The sequence below is a fragment of the Schistocerca nitens genome, chromosome 1, assembly GCF_023898315.1.
Source record: "Schistocerca nitens isolate TAMUIC-IGC-003100 chromosome 1, iqSchNite1.1, whole genome shotgun sequence".
Lineage (NCBI taxonomy): Eukaryota > Metazoa > Arthropoda > Insecta > Orthoptera > Acrididae > Schistocerca > Schistocerca nitens.
In genome coordinates, this window is record NC_064614.1 from 1,100,189,660 (window position 1) to 1,100,204,834 (window position 15,175).

The window sequence follows — 15,175 nt, forward strand, 5'->3', positions numbered from 1 at the left end:
GTAGAAGTATGATAGCGTGAATGAGGATGACAAACAGCAACATAAGGACACTACCTGCAGTGAATCTTACCTAACTTACCACCGGCCGGAGTGGCCGAGCGGTTCTAGGCGCTACAGTCTGGAACCGCGCGACCGCTACGGTCGCAGGTTCGAATCCTGCCTCGGGCATGGATGTGTGTGATTTCCTTAGGTTAGTTAGGTTTAAGTAGTTCTAAGTTCTAGGGGACTGAAGACCTCAGAAGTTAAGTCCCATAGTGCTCAGAGCCATTTGAACCAATTTGAACCTAACTTACCTAAAACTTAAACATGTTGTAAATATTAAATGATGAGTTGTTACGATCTTATGTTATACTGTTAATGGGATAATGGTCCAATCTAAAATTCAAACTGTAAATTCTCTTTCTGTAAAAGTTTTATGTATTGATTAGAATCTATGATGAACATAAGTAACTTTTTAACTTTTGGGTAAACAAATCTATAAATTAGTGTTGTATTTCATTACGAAATCCCATTATTCAATGTTTGAAGATTTTGGAATATTTAATATTAATGACGGTAGACTACATACGTTGGTTAAAACTTGTTTGAGGAAATGCGAGACAGGACGCAAGCGAGGCATACGCGAAGACGACCACTGAGCGTGTTGACTCTGTTGCTGTGTAGAGCGCCAACAAGAATTAGACGCTATTGACACAGCTGGGGCTACGGGACGAGCTACGAGTCTCCAGAATACACAGCTGGCCTCACTAATGCAGCCACAAGCGCGATCTTTTCTTCCGATCAGACATTCCACGCCACACGTGCACCTGTGCGCCCCCCCCCCCCCCTGCCCCCGCCACCGAGATCCAGTTTACCTGCACCGCCCCTGACAGACTGTTAGGCGCCGGTAGGGGCATGTCTCAAAGGAAAACTTAAAGGTAAGCCGTCCATTTTCTGTGGAAACCCACTCCCCTACTTGCCTATATGTCGAGAAATAAACGCCTGCAGTCATGCAGCAAAAACACAGGGAACTTTTACTGATGAGCTGCTAATGAGCCGGCCGAAGTGGCCGTGCGGTTAAAGGCGCTGCAGTCTGGAACCGCAAGACCGCTCCGGTCGCAGGTTCGAATCCTGCCTCGGGCATGGATTTTTGTGATGTCCTTAGGTTAGGTTTAACTAGTTCTAAGTTCTAGATGACTAATGACCTCAGCAGTTGAGTCCCATAGTGCTCAGAGCAATTTGAATTTGAGCTGCTAATGAACACGTAGGGCCTTCAGTGGAACAATAATCATGTTTTGTTGTCCATGTGATGTGATGAGCTTCTATTGTGTTACTGACAAGATTTTCATGGGATCTGCATTGGGACAGTTTATACGCTGATTTCTGCCCATGAGACAAGATCTGCTGCCGTATTTTCGAACACTATTCCAGTCGATTCACCCAGAGTCTTTTGTAACCTTCCTGACAGGACATAATTTATGCGAGTGAGGGGTCATATACACTGAGCTGACAAGTCATGGGATACTTCCTATCTAAAACCCTCCTTTCGCGGGGTGTAGTGCAGCGACTCAACGTGGCAGGGACTGAACAAGTCGTTGGAAGTCACCTGAACAACTATCGAACTCTGTTGCCTCTATAGACATCTATACTCGCGAGAGTGTTGCCGGTGTTGGACTGTGTGCACGAGCTGACCTCTCTGTTATGCCCAATGAATGTACGATGGCATTCGTGTCGAGCGGTCTTGTTGCCCAAATTCTTCACTGGAACTGTCCAAAATGTTTTTCAAATCAGTCGCGAACAGTTGTGGCCCGGTGACATGGCGCTCTGTCATCTATAACATGAAGTCCATCAATGGCTGCAAATAGTCTCCAGGTAGCCAAACATAACAATTTCTAGTCAGTGATCGCTTCAGTTACACGAGGGAACTCAGTCTATTCCCTGCAGACACAATCCATACCATCATGGAGTAGCATCATGGAGCCATCACCACCTTGCACAGTGCCTTGTTGACAACTTGGTTCCATGGGTTCGTGGGATCTGCGCCACACTCGAAGTCTACCATCAGCTGGTTGGTTGGTTGTTTGGGGAAGGAGACCAGACAGCGAGGTCATCGGTCTCATCGGATTAGGGAAGGGCGGGGAAGGAAGTCGGCCGTGCCCTTTGAAAGGAACCTTCCCGGCATTTGCCTGGAGCGATTTAGGGAAATCACGGAAAACTAAATCAGGATGGCCGGACGTGGGACTGAACCGTCGTCCTCCCGAATGCGAGTCCAGTGTCTAACCACTGCGCCACCTCGCTCGGTCTACCATCAGCTCTTACCAACTGAAGTCGGGATCCATCTGGCCAGGCCACCGTTTTCCAACCGATATTGTCATGAGGCCAGGAGAAGCGCTGCACGCGACGTTGTACTTAGCAAAGTCACTCGATTAGGTCGTGTGCTGCCAAAGCCCATTAACGTCAAATTTCGCCGCACTGCCATACGGATACGTTCGTCGTACGTCCGACATTGCTTTCTGCGGTTATTTCACGTAGTATTGCTGTGTGTTAGCAGTGACAATAGCCAGACGCTGGTGCTCTCGGTCGTTAAGTGAAGGCCGCCGGCCACTGCGTTGTTCGTGGTGAGAGGTGATGGCTGAAATATGGTATTCTCGCCAAGCCCTTGCTATGACACTGTGGATCTCGGAATATTGAATTCGCTAACGATTTCCGAAATGGACAGTCCCATGTGTCTAGCTCCAACTACCATTCCTCATGCAAAGTCTGTTAATTCCCGTCGTGCGGCCATAATCACGTCGGAAAGTTTTCACGTGAATACAAATAACAGCTCCGCCGACGCAATGACCTTTCATACCTTGACCTGCACGTGTGCATATCGCTATCCCGTGATTTTTGTCACCGCAGTGTATTAATTGATATGGGTATTATACCTAACACGAATTACGAACTGAGAGGACATTTGCTGCAATGACAGATTTCTCACAATGAATTACATAATCGATCTGCATGAACTGATGAACTATGTACACAGCTGAGTTGATAGTAAAAGTTGCAACATTTTTGACATGTGTATGTACTTCATGGTCCTCAGTTGATATTGGGAACAAGTGACATCTATGAACATGTAGTCAACGGGGCTTTCATTAGAAATGGTATGGTGTTGTGGTGATTTACAGTTAATAACCGTCTATTAAGAGACAAAATTGGTGCTTTCCTAAAGAGGTAGACAAAAAACTTTGAATTGAAATGTATAGAAATAAATTTCTGACCCATGTACTATTTCTGAGATCTATTTGAAATTCTTTCTGCGTCCCAATGAACCAAAACAGTACTTAATATTCTCGTATGAACAGGGTGAGGTGCAACGAATCGTGTCACGAATCACAATTAGGTGACTTCGAGTACGCATGTTCGGTGTAATGAATTTTGTTTTTTGCTTTTTCAAGTTTAAAATGGCTCTAAGCACTATGGGACTGAAGATCTGAGGTCACCAGTCCCCTAGACTTAGAATTACTTAAAACTAACTAATCTAAGGACATCACACACGTACATGCCTGAGGCAGGATTCGAACCTTCGACCGTAGCAGCAGTGCGGTTCCGGACTGAAGCGCCTAGAACCGCTCGGCTACAGTTTTTCAAGTTTAATTAAGATGTACTTTTATAACCCTTGTAATCGCAACTTCCTTGCCTTGTCCGCTAAAACAATAACAATCCTGTTATATAAGCAGTTCATTTTTAGTAGCACCGCTAGTGATGCAAATCAATTTAAATACTTTTCATCCCAGTGTATCTCCTAAAATTTCTGAGGAGGAGGGGGAGGAGGAGGAGGAGGAAATTATTTAACGTCCTGTTGAGAACGGGGTCATTAGAGACGGAGCACAAGTTCGGACTGGGAAAAACTGGGAAGGTAATCGGCCATACCCTTAAGGGACCATGCGGCATTTGCCTGAAGTGATGTAGGGAAATCACGGAAAACCTAAATCAGGATGGCCGTCCTCCTGAATGCGAGTCCAGTGTGCTGTAAAATGTCTGCACAAGTCTGTAATTTTATTACTGTGTTTAAGTAAAATATATCTCACTGTGGAGAAGACACAGTCAGTTTCTAAATGTTCCCGATACTTAAATTTTACGCTTGCGTGTAATTATTTAACTCTTTTTGTGATTTGACAACTATGCAGAACAAACACATCGCTGAGTGCCTGAAACTTGTTAAAAGATTCTTGCTCATGATTTGTTTCACTTCATTTCTAAAGTACTTTTTCAGCCCTTCTGTTTCTTTCCCTCCCGTGGCGTGATCACGGTGAAGATGAGAGAGTGTGGGGGGGAGGGGGGGGGGAGGGAAAGGGAGTGCCTCATTATCACGTGCGTGTATTAAAACGGGTCGGTGGCCCCGTGCACCTTTGTTGAGCACTTTACAAATGTATCTGTAAGAAACATCGACACCAATTTCGTCTCGTGACATTCATGCGCACGTGATATTGTAGTAAGCGCCCCCCCCCCCCCCCCCGATCACGCCACAGGAGGGTGAAAAACAGGGGTTCCTTTGCTGCTTAGGGTCTCATTCAAATTTCGACAAATGGTTTACATGGTCCATAGTGGGCCACCCTATATATCAGGGCAAAAATTGGGCCCACACTACACTCCAAGGGCGTCAGGTCAGCTTGAATGGCGTTCCAGGCCCATGGTGTCCTCAGAGTGGGATTTATATGCCCAGGGGGTGGTAACAGTGACGAACGTTGACAGGAGCATAGTTATGTTGCTCATCGCAAGGCAGACTTTCGTTCTCGATGGCGAAATGTGTGGCAATGAACGTCCCAAGGGAAGGCGTGGTTTCCTTGACGCTCTTTGCACCACCTTCGGAGGCCTTTTCCTGTCGATCATGAACGGCGTTGTGTTTGAAATGTTCCCCTCGCCCACTCGTAAGAAAACCACGTGATTTGAATTCTGTTCAGACCTCCATCGCAGAGGCAGCAAAAGAAGGGGTTTGTGTGTGTGAATTCCTAAGAGGCCAAACTTTTGAGGTCATCGGTCCCTAGACTTACTCACTACTTAAACTAACTTATGCTAACAACAACACACACACCCATGCCCGAGGGAGGACTCGAACCTCCGGCGGGAGGGGCCGCGCAGTCCGTGACATGGCGCCTCTAACCGCGCGGCCACTTCGCGCGGCGAATGGGTTTATTCGTTTATTCATATAACTTACAAGAACATTTTACGGCTTATTTGAGGACTTCATATATAAAAAGTAAAATGTACGCAATATAAACAAGCAAAAAACAATCCCAAGAAAGTTGTACAACTGAATATCTAGGTCTCTTAACCATTCTACAGCTCTTTGTATCACCAAATGCAGCTCGCTGAGTCCACAAAGAAATTTTCGTAATACACACTCATCAATGATATGCTGTTTAGTTTTCACAGAATGACCACAGTCACACGCCGGGCATCTTTGAACCCACATTCATACAAACAAGCACCACATCTTCCATGCCCTGCACGGAATCGATTCAGGAATGTCCGTAGTTTTCTGGGAAGACCAAATCCATCCACACGTTAGTTAGGGTCAGTTACAAGACGTGGATTAATCGGAGGAAACTTCTGGCAAATCTCTTTCCATTCTTGACAAACACCACACACACGAGGCGCATCTCGCTTGGTCAGGGTGGATTTCTAGATTTGAGTCTTCTGGCAGGTGTATTCGATAGTTGATTTTACAGAAATGTGTTCTAGTGAGCGAAACACTTTTGAAACTCTCTTATTACTGCTGCTTCTCGTCTTATTGATGGAGTTGCAATATTACGTAATGAAGCCAGTCATGGAAGTGGTGTAGATTTAGTAGTGCAAGTGATTATTCTCATTGCTTGATGCAATTTGACGTCAAGTATACGTAGATACGCACTATTTTTTCGTAATGGGGCACAGTATTCTGCCGTGAAGGAAACTAATGCCAATGTAGCAGTACGAAGAGTATCTGCATTTGCATCCCATTCTGACTCAGTATGATTTCCGGTGTTCACTTTTTTTTTCTAAATCGTTCTTAAAGGTGTAAAATGACCCCCAAGTATTTTGGGTATGTATTGTGTTCCAGGGGTCGTTTTCGAAGACCACCACCAACTCGTGCTGCAACGTAGTAAACATGGTCACTGCAACTTTAAATGTGGGTAAGAGGAAGTGTGGCGACCTTCCGATCGTGTGACACGTTCATGAAATTTGGTGCTAATGTGACATCATTAACCCAGCTTAAACCTCACATGAATTTCTGAGCTCTTGTCATTTTTCGCATTCGTCAACACCTAGCTGTTTGAAGCCTCTCTCAACCCAAAGGCGTAGCGCTCTTGCAACAACACAGAGGAAGGTTGTAACCATCTTTGAGATAAATATCAAACTTCTACTTTGCAATGGGAGACACTTACGGTTCTTCGAAAAAGTAATCCTATAATTTTAGTTGGACCTTGCACTTCGTTGTATGCATTTCAAGTACAATTTGACGGGTGCTTACTTGATAAATGTCTTCTTAAATAGCACGGTGCAACAAGTTCTTTGTCAGGAACATTGTCCTGGTCTCTGCGTCTTGAGTAACTCTTGCTTGCCATAACTTTTAACTAAGGTGGTATATTACTACCAATTCGGGTGGCGCAAGAAGTACACAAATTACAAAAGTTATCTGTGCCAGACACGCATACTCCTTCCACGATGCGTTTCAACGGCTTACGCCCGCTATCAGTGGGTACAAGAGTATGTACGTCGTCGTCTATAAGTGAATAGCTTTTGTGGAAACAAGTATACAATCAGAAGGCTTTTTATAGTGACCGAGCCTGGTATGATAGCGCCACTTGTCGGTGTTTACACGGCAACAGCCGTTTGCGGCCACCTTGATTTGCAGTTTTTCCGGTCTCGGAAACTGACATACGGCCTGAAGAGTGGTGTGCTGACCACATGACCCTCCACATCCGCATCCAGTGACGCCTGTGGGCTGAGGATGACACGGCGGCCGGTCGGTAACGTTGGGCCTTACGGCCTGTTCGGGAGGAGTTTAGTTTCGTTTTTAGTTTTTTGCTTTGCAGTTTTAGACATTTCTCGGGTATTTTTTCGAAAAGTATCGACAACAGTATTAATAAGATTTATATCACTGTACTAAACTATTCTAGATATTTATAAAGACATCAATAAAAAAATTCTATTTTTATTAAACACTAGCTACTGTATCTCGGTTGATACGATAGCTGAGACGGTTAACAGCACAAGAAAATTAAGTGCCCTTCTGCGTATTATCATTCGTTGAAAACTTTATTTCAGTCTGTTAAACCGATTACGAAATAAATGCAATGTTATGTCTTATGCAGGTCTGTATACACACAGTGTGTCCCAGTTCCGTTAAGACAGTGAGTATGAAAAATAAGTCATAGATTATTTTCACTAAATTCAAAACAATCTCCCCCTGAATCAATTCACAGCTGAAAACATTTTAAAAGTGTTTTGAAACAGTCATAGTAGTCCTTTTTTGGTGTTTCAATTAGTACCGGAGTACAATTTTCTTGCACGTCCTTAAGTGCATCATAACAGTCTGTTAAAGCGATCACGAAATAAAAGGAATGTTACGTCTTATGCATGTCTATATATACACAGTGTGTCCCAGTTCCGTTAAGACAGTGCCTATGAAAAATAAAAGTCATACATTATTTTCAGTAAATTCAAAACGATCTTCCCCTGAATCAATACACAGTTTAAATCATTTTAAAAGCGTTTTGAAACAGTCACTGTAGTCCATTTTTGGAGTTCCGTTTAGTACTGGAGCACAATTTTCTTGCACGTCCTTAAGTCCACCATAACAGTGTCCTATCATTCCCAACTTCAATTTGTGGAACATACGGAAGTCAGCTGTGGCCAAATCCAGTGAATGCGGTGGGTTATCCAAGAATGTGATCCGTTTACTGGCAGAAAACTCGCACATATTCTTCGCTATGTGAGCTGTGTTGCTGGCGTGGAGGAGTAACCAGGAACCTGCCTCTCGGTATTCGAGTCGAATTCGATGGATTCTAGGGTACAAATTATAGAGGACTGAAGAAACTAGACCTTGCCTCACTGCTCCACCGCTATTTTCGGGCAAGTGTCAGTTGCACACTGTACCGGCTGCCATCGGGTTCCCTTAAATGGCAGGCAGCACCGCATAACAGCCACGCTATGAGGGAAACAAACCACCAGCCAAACAGGCGAAGACAACAGGTAAACACGCCGAAGATTCCAGTCGATTAATAGGAACCTTTCCTTGCAGACGTCGCCGCGACATATCCGGCCACGGATTCCTACGCTGGGTTTCTATTGGCTCCAGCTCACTATATAGGCCCGGCCGGTCGAAGGCAGACCAGTCTTCGCCCGCTGCTAATGGCAACCGCTATAGCAGAGGCTCCGGGAAGATATCACCGAAGCCGCTATACTGCACCGCCGATCGAAGTGCCAGCCGATCGAGAGGAACTACATCTCCGGCTAGATCGACGGACGACTACATCTATTGTACAGTCAGCTATTGTATTGTAGAAAAAGTTACGTTCAATAAACTGTTGGAGAATACAACACATACTGTTACATTCGCGGCCAGGATGACCTTCTACGCAGTTGATTCTCAAAGTTCAAAGATGGTAACGCAGCATCTCGCCAAGAGATATCATTGCTGTTCGGAATTTCACGTAAGCACCCTAGCGCACCTGGGACAAACTGTGTGTAGTCACAACACTGTCAGGGTAGAGTTGCTGCTCGACTAAAAGATGTACCAAGATAGTTCATCGTCCACCCGCCTGATGTACGGAGGAGGAAATGACGTTACACAAAGATTAAAAAGGAAAAATGCTCTGATGTGTTGTGCGAACCCACCTGACGAGGGCGAAGACCCACTTGTTTATGGGCACGGTGCGCATGCGGCCTTCCCTGAGCGCCTTTAGGTTCTTGGCCTTGGCCATCATGCGGTACACCCTCCAGTGGCTGCCCGCCTCCTCCAGCTGTTTCTCCAGGTTCAGCACGCTGTGGTCTTTGCTCACCGGCAGCCACGTGTCGACGCTCGTGGAGAAGCCTGCAAATGAGAGCACAGGGGTCTAGGTTCAACAGCTGGTTCTCAGTAATTTTTTATGGGGCACAGTTTCAGTGATTGGGAAGAATTTACGAATGAAGGCATGCAAGGTATAATTTTGGGTCTGCTTCTATATGTCAACGAAGTTCCACATTACGTATTTGCTCCTTTTCGCAGGGGACACAAATTGTTGATTACATTTTACCAAGAATTAATATATGGTTCACTGAAAGAAGAGCTTCACTTAGGTACAATAACTAAATAAATAACATAACACAAATAAAATGCGATATGTAGTCTTCTGTACACCAAGGATAATAACACCAACAACTAATGATGCTAATTTTGGTACCTAGTCCGCAGCTTGTTGTCGTGCGGTAGCGATCTCGCTTCCCACGCCCAGGTTCCCGGGTTCGATTCCCGGCGGGGTCAGGGATTTTCTCTGCCTCGTGATGACTGGGTGTTGTGTGATGTCCTTAGGTTAGCTAGCTTTAAGTAGTTCTAAGGTCTAGGGGACTGATGACCATAGATGTTAAGTCCCATAGTGCTCAGGGCCATTTTTTTTTTTGTACCTACACGAGTATTAACAGCAGGAAATGTTGGAGAAGACTCTTTGTAACTCGCCACATGAACATGCCTTGTGATAAACTACTTCTAGACAATTACCGCACCACACCATTGTACCGGGTGATCAAAAAGTCAGTATAACTTTGAAAACTGAATAAATCACGGAATAATGTAGATAGAGAGGTACAAATTGACACACATGCTTGGAATGACATGGGATTTTATTAGAACCAAAAAAATACAAAAGTTCAAAAAATGTATCCGACAGATGGCGCTTCATCTGATCAGAATAACAATAATTAGCATAACAAATTAAGATAAAGCAAAGATGATGTTCTTTACAGCAAATGCTCAATATGTCCACCATCATCCCTCATCAATAGCTGTAGTCGAGGAATAATGTTGTTAACAGCACTGTAAAGCATTTGAAACATACGACAAAACTACTTTGAAGAACACTATAAAAGAAATATTACATGGGTCAAGGTATTACGTTGATTAAGAGGCAAAGAGTCATAAGAATAGTTGTGCTAATTCAATACGTGTCCCGTATGACGCCGAAATGTTGGCGTATGTCGCGAGTGTCGACACGGTATCCGAGCAATCCGTTACAGACAGCTGTGAAGTGAACACGGCAGCATGTCACGAGTTCACAGACACTGAACAAGAAGCACGTGTCACAATGTATCGGAAATTACACGGGATTTCGGGATTCCATTGTCAACAACAACTGGTGTTGACCATCAGTATCGCAGAGGCAATGTATCCATTCACGCAAATTGCGACACAGGACGACCTCAAGTGTTTGGCGAACGGAGACATGTGGGGAAATAGACGGTATACTGTTTGCCACATCGCCGTAGATTACTATGTAGGACCTCAAGAAGCCGTTTCTAGGAAGTAAGACCACCGCACATCCTTCAACATGTGACTACCGACATCACATGCAGTGCGCTTCCGTGAACTTTAGCCATTCAGAGGTATAAATAAACAACAATAAAACAATGTAATTCCAGGGAGCCCAAAAACTTTTTCTACAATCGCCCCAATTCCACAACAGCCAGTAACTGAAAACGACGTGTCGGTTTTCATAGTGGCAGTACACCATGGGGCGGAAACACGGACACAGAAACGAAAGAATGAAAATAGACTAGAAGAATTTCAGATGTGCATGTGGGAGAGAATGGGGACGATAAGCATGATGGGAAGGGTGACTAACTAATGAATGTTGGAAACGGTTGGTGAGAGGAGAAGACAGCTGCATGTTATAAGAGGAAGGAAAAAGAACTGGGCTGGATATTCGTTGAGACGGAAGTGCTTGCTAACAGACGCTCTGGAAGTTCTAGTTTGTTGCAGGAGATTGAGAGGAAGGAGGAGATACCTGATGATACACAACATCAAGGGAAATGGATTTGAAGCAGATGGTAGAAGACAGGTGAACAACGAAAGTTACCATGTACAAACTTGCCTATGATGATGATAACATGATTGAAAATTTTCAAGAACTTTTGGAGAAAATTTGGAAGAGTGAGAAAATCCCAGAAGAATGTAAGTGGGCTGTCATACTACTTTACACATGAAAGGAAATAAAGCAGATATCAACGATTATAGAGGAATGTCTTTAATGCTTTTAACACATAAAACACTATCGAAAGCCCTTCGAAAGCGTTTGCAAGAGCAATCAGACAATCAACTCAGTGAATAACAAGAGAGATTTTAAAAAGGACGGTCCTGCATAGACGAGAACATGAATTTGAAACTGATCGTAAGGAAAAATTTCCTAAGAAGCAAAACTAACCTTCGCGGAATTCAAGAAAGACAGAGAAACACTAGAATCCGGCGTAGAGGGAAGAAGTTTGGGGACAGTTAATGAAACTTTAATAGAAGAGTTTTTGGAAAACTAATAGCGAATGGAATTTTAGACTTCGAGAAAAAGGAATCCAACAAATCAGACTCGGATGTAAAAACTCTAATGTCACAAAACCTTATAGCCTTTGCAGATGACGTAGGAAAATGTCAATACAGCAACTGAGGAAATCAACCCGTTGAAAGAGACGGCGGAAAAGACTGGATTCCAAATTTCCTTCGAGATGATAGAATTCATAACGATCATTAACACTTTGACTGTCCAGCAGAATCCACTTGGAACGACATGGGGCTGAATTGAGAAAGTAGCTGCCTCCATAATCTGACACTCTTGACATGTTATTGCATAGCCACCTCATCAGGTTTACAAACTTGTTATTGCGGAGAGAAATTAAACATAGGACGACATTTATGTATTTACTTGCCTAAAGAGTTTCCCTCGCTATGTCAATGTATACGCTGCGTAACGTATGTATTAATAACCCGCCGTAGGATTAGATTAGGTTCAGTTTTCAGTCCATAGAGCCAAAAATGAGATGATTCTCATTGGTGTGGAACATGGCAGAAAGTATAACATAAAAAGCATAGAATATTTGAACATAATACTCACTTCCCTGACCATCTGTAAAGTGATTGTCAAAATATGTGAATACATTACAGTAAAATGGAAGTGCTAATATTTACAGAATTTATACGCTGTCAGAATCAAAAATAGTTATGCACTAATAAATTTATCATACACAAAATAGTTAATCTTGACTGTTGTGACCAAATGCTGTCAGAAATGAAATCTAACGGACATTCTTACTGAAGCTGGTCTAACAGTCATTGTCTCTCATTGTTGTTTTGGATGGGCCAGTACAGTAGTTTTCGATGATAATTAAATCAAAAAATTGCATTGTGCTGTGGTATGTCTCTCCTCCCCCCCCCCTCCCCCATAAGTTTAATAGATCTGACTATGATCCTAAAGACTGGCTAGTGGACTATAGAGTGAGAGACTTACTTCAGCCTGAACGCACAGAAAAAGTGAACTGCTGCCTGACTGCTTTTTTTAAAGGCATGGTTGTTTCTTTCGACGCGCGTGGTGTCGGTTGCGACAAAAAGAGAGTGTTGAAATACCCCTGAATAGCGTAACAGAAACCTGGCTCGTTCATTGGAGCACAGAGAAGTTGAAATGATGCAGAATTTGTTCGGTAACACTGATTACTTTGCTACATATACGGAGTATGGTAAAGTATGATACATGGTATAATATATAATAAAGTTAATGATCTTCTCATAATAATAGATATTTAAACAAAAGTTACAAAGTGTTTGTCTGTGTTTCTTTCTGCATGTATGTCATGGAGATACGAAGAGATACGTATCTGGAAAACGTATGCGAGAACATAATGAAGTATGAAGAGAATTATTAGAGAAGTTACTGAGGAGGTAATTACAGAAAAATTAAACAAATCACCTTTGGAATGGATAAGATGAAAATATTGCAAATGCTGAAGGAATAAAACCTGACTCTAGCAAAGTGGAAGCGACTTTGAAATGTCAGGTACCTGCGAGAATTAAATTTTGTACATTCTGATATTCTGTGCTCATTAAAACAAAGGACAAAATGGCAATATGCTGAAAGGGAAAGTGTCAGATTTGATGAAACAATGAAAGAACTAATTAATGCTAATCTGTTGCATTACCCTATGGTCAAATAGATCAAAATGTCCACAGATGCGTTATTGTGTCGACTTGTTTGTCAGATATTTCAGGACGAAACGAAGGAAAATATAAAAGCCTTGCTTTTGGCAGCAAAAGCATTGATAAACATGAGATAAATTATTCTGTCATAGAAAAGGAAGCATGCGCTGAAGTATGGGATTTTAAGATATCCCGCTATCTACTGGCAGAAATAAAGAGGATCGCTTATAATAATTGGAAAACATTCACGCTCTTGATGAACAGTAAACTATTGCATTCCAGATTGATTAGACAGGTGTTATTCCTACAAGAATTTAATTTTGAAGTCTTCTATATACAGTGTTATAAAAATGGAGCACCATACACTTTATCTAGAATACCTGTCAGATTAGAACATCAGCCATATACGAAAGAGGGTCGGAAGATTTTTTAGAATCTTTTTCATTTAATCAAATTCAATGGCCATAAACGAAAAATCCGCTGTATTGGCCATTAAAACAGAACAAAGATGGTTTTGGTTTTTTTAATCAGTTTCTTATGTTGCTCACAAACTACAACATATTCTACACTTCTCCAGATAATTAAAGTACTTCTAACCAAAAACCGATTCTGGTAGCAGGAGACCAAGGTTTTGTTGATCATATCCTTGGGTTCTTAAGGTAACAGTCCCATAGAAACTTCCATCCCCTAAGACATATTTCTTTATATCTAACCGAGAAGGAAGATACAGTTTTCACATACTTAGCTTTAACATTATTTTAATATAACGTAGTATATTCATAAAAATTTTCATCCCCTATTTCACCCCCTTAAGAGTTCAGCTTCCAAAAACACGTTTTTTTTATTTATAGTAAAGAAGCCATACACAGATTCTCATAGATTTAACTTTTAAACCGTTTTCACAATGAAATAATTCCATAAAATTTTTCATCCACTATTTCACTCCCTTTGGGGGTTGAACTTCCAATAACAGTGAAACATGAATTTTTCATTTCTAACCGAGAAGCCAAACACCAATTTCCAAAAGTTTTGCTTTACAAATGCTCTCACAACGAAATATTCTTGTAACACGTTTCACTCCCTGTTTCACCCCTTAAGGTTGAGTTTCCAAAAAGAGTTTAATTCACATTTTTTTAAATTTCTGACAGAGAAGATGAATAAAAAATGTTCGTAAAAATTAGCTTCGAAATGTTTGCATAATGAAATATTTCGATAATAACTTTCATCCCCTATTTCAACCACGTAGGGGCTGAATTTCCAGAACCGGTGAAACGTGTTTATTTTTATTTCTGCCCGAGAAACCAAATTTAGATTTTCATAGCTTTCGCTTTAAAAAGGTTTCACAATGAAATATTTTCATAAAACATCGAATCACCTATTTCATACGCTTAGGGTTTGATTTTCCAAAACACTGGAGCGCGTATTTTTTATTGCAAGCAACGAGTCTAATACCAATGTTCATAGGTGTAGCTTTAAAAACACGTTAGCAGTTCTTTAATAATATTTATTTTCACAAAAAGCTTTCACCCACAATTTTAAACGATGTCTGTAGTATACGATCAGCGCCCTCTGCAAAGTTTCTATCCTTAGTGGTTTGAGCTGGACGATAGTGAGTCAGTGAGTCAGTGTGTTTTTGTATATACAGAAATTATGTAAAAGATATGATAACTAGGAACTAACAAATGTGTAACCCATCTAAACAAATGTTACTACTGTATTAATATTGGGAGACTAATAAGAACTAATGTAAGGTGTAGTGTGATATGTCAACTAGTGAAAGTGATAAAGCCTCACTGTAAATGTAAAATGTACCCAATGATACCAAATTGACTGTTGGGTCCTACTGCTGCTGATTTTTATCGTCCCTAACTGAAGGGAAACGTCTTTTGCATATATATTACTGGTATTGGAATGTTGGTTCAAATATGTGTGATTACATCCATAAAGAGTAACTACATCACGAAGTGTAATGTAATGCTTGGAGAATGATTATTACACTAAATTCCACATTCCAAA

The 15,175-nt window shown here is 42.0% G+C and overlaps 1 protein-coding gene across 1 annotated transcript in view; it reads right to left on the reverse strand.

The window, feature by feature from the left end:
• LOC126198763 (uncharacterized) overlaps positions 1-15,175 on the reverse strand; it is a 210,100-nt gene that overhangs the window by 17,645 nt on the left and 177,280 nt on the right. The window contains exon 9 of the mRNA XM_049935324.1: positions 8,848-9,043. Coding sequence (XP_049791281.1) covers positions 8,848-9,043 — 196 coding nt within the window. The remainder of the gene's footprint in view (positions 1-8,847; positions 9,044-15,175) is intronic.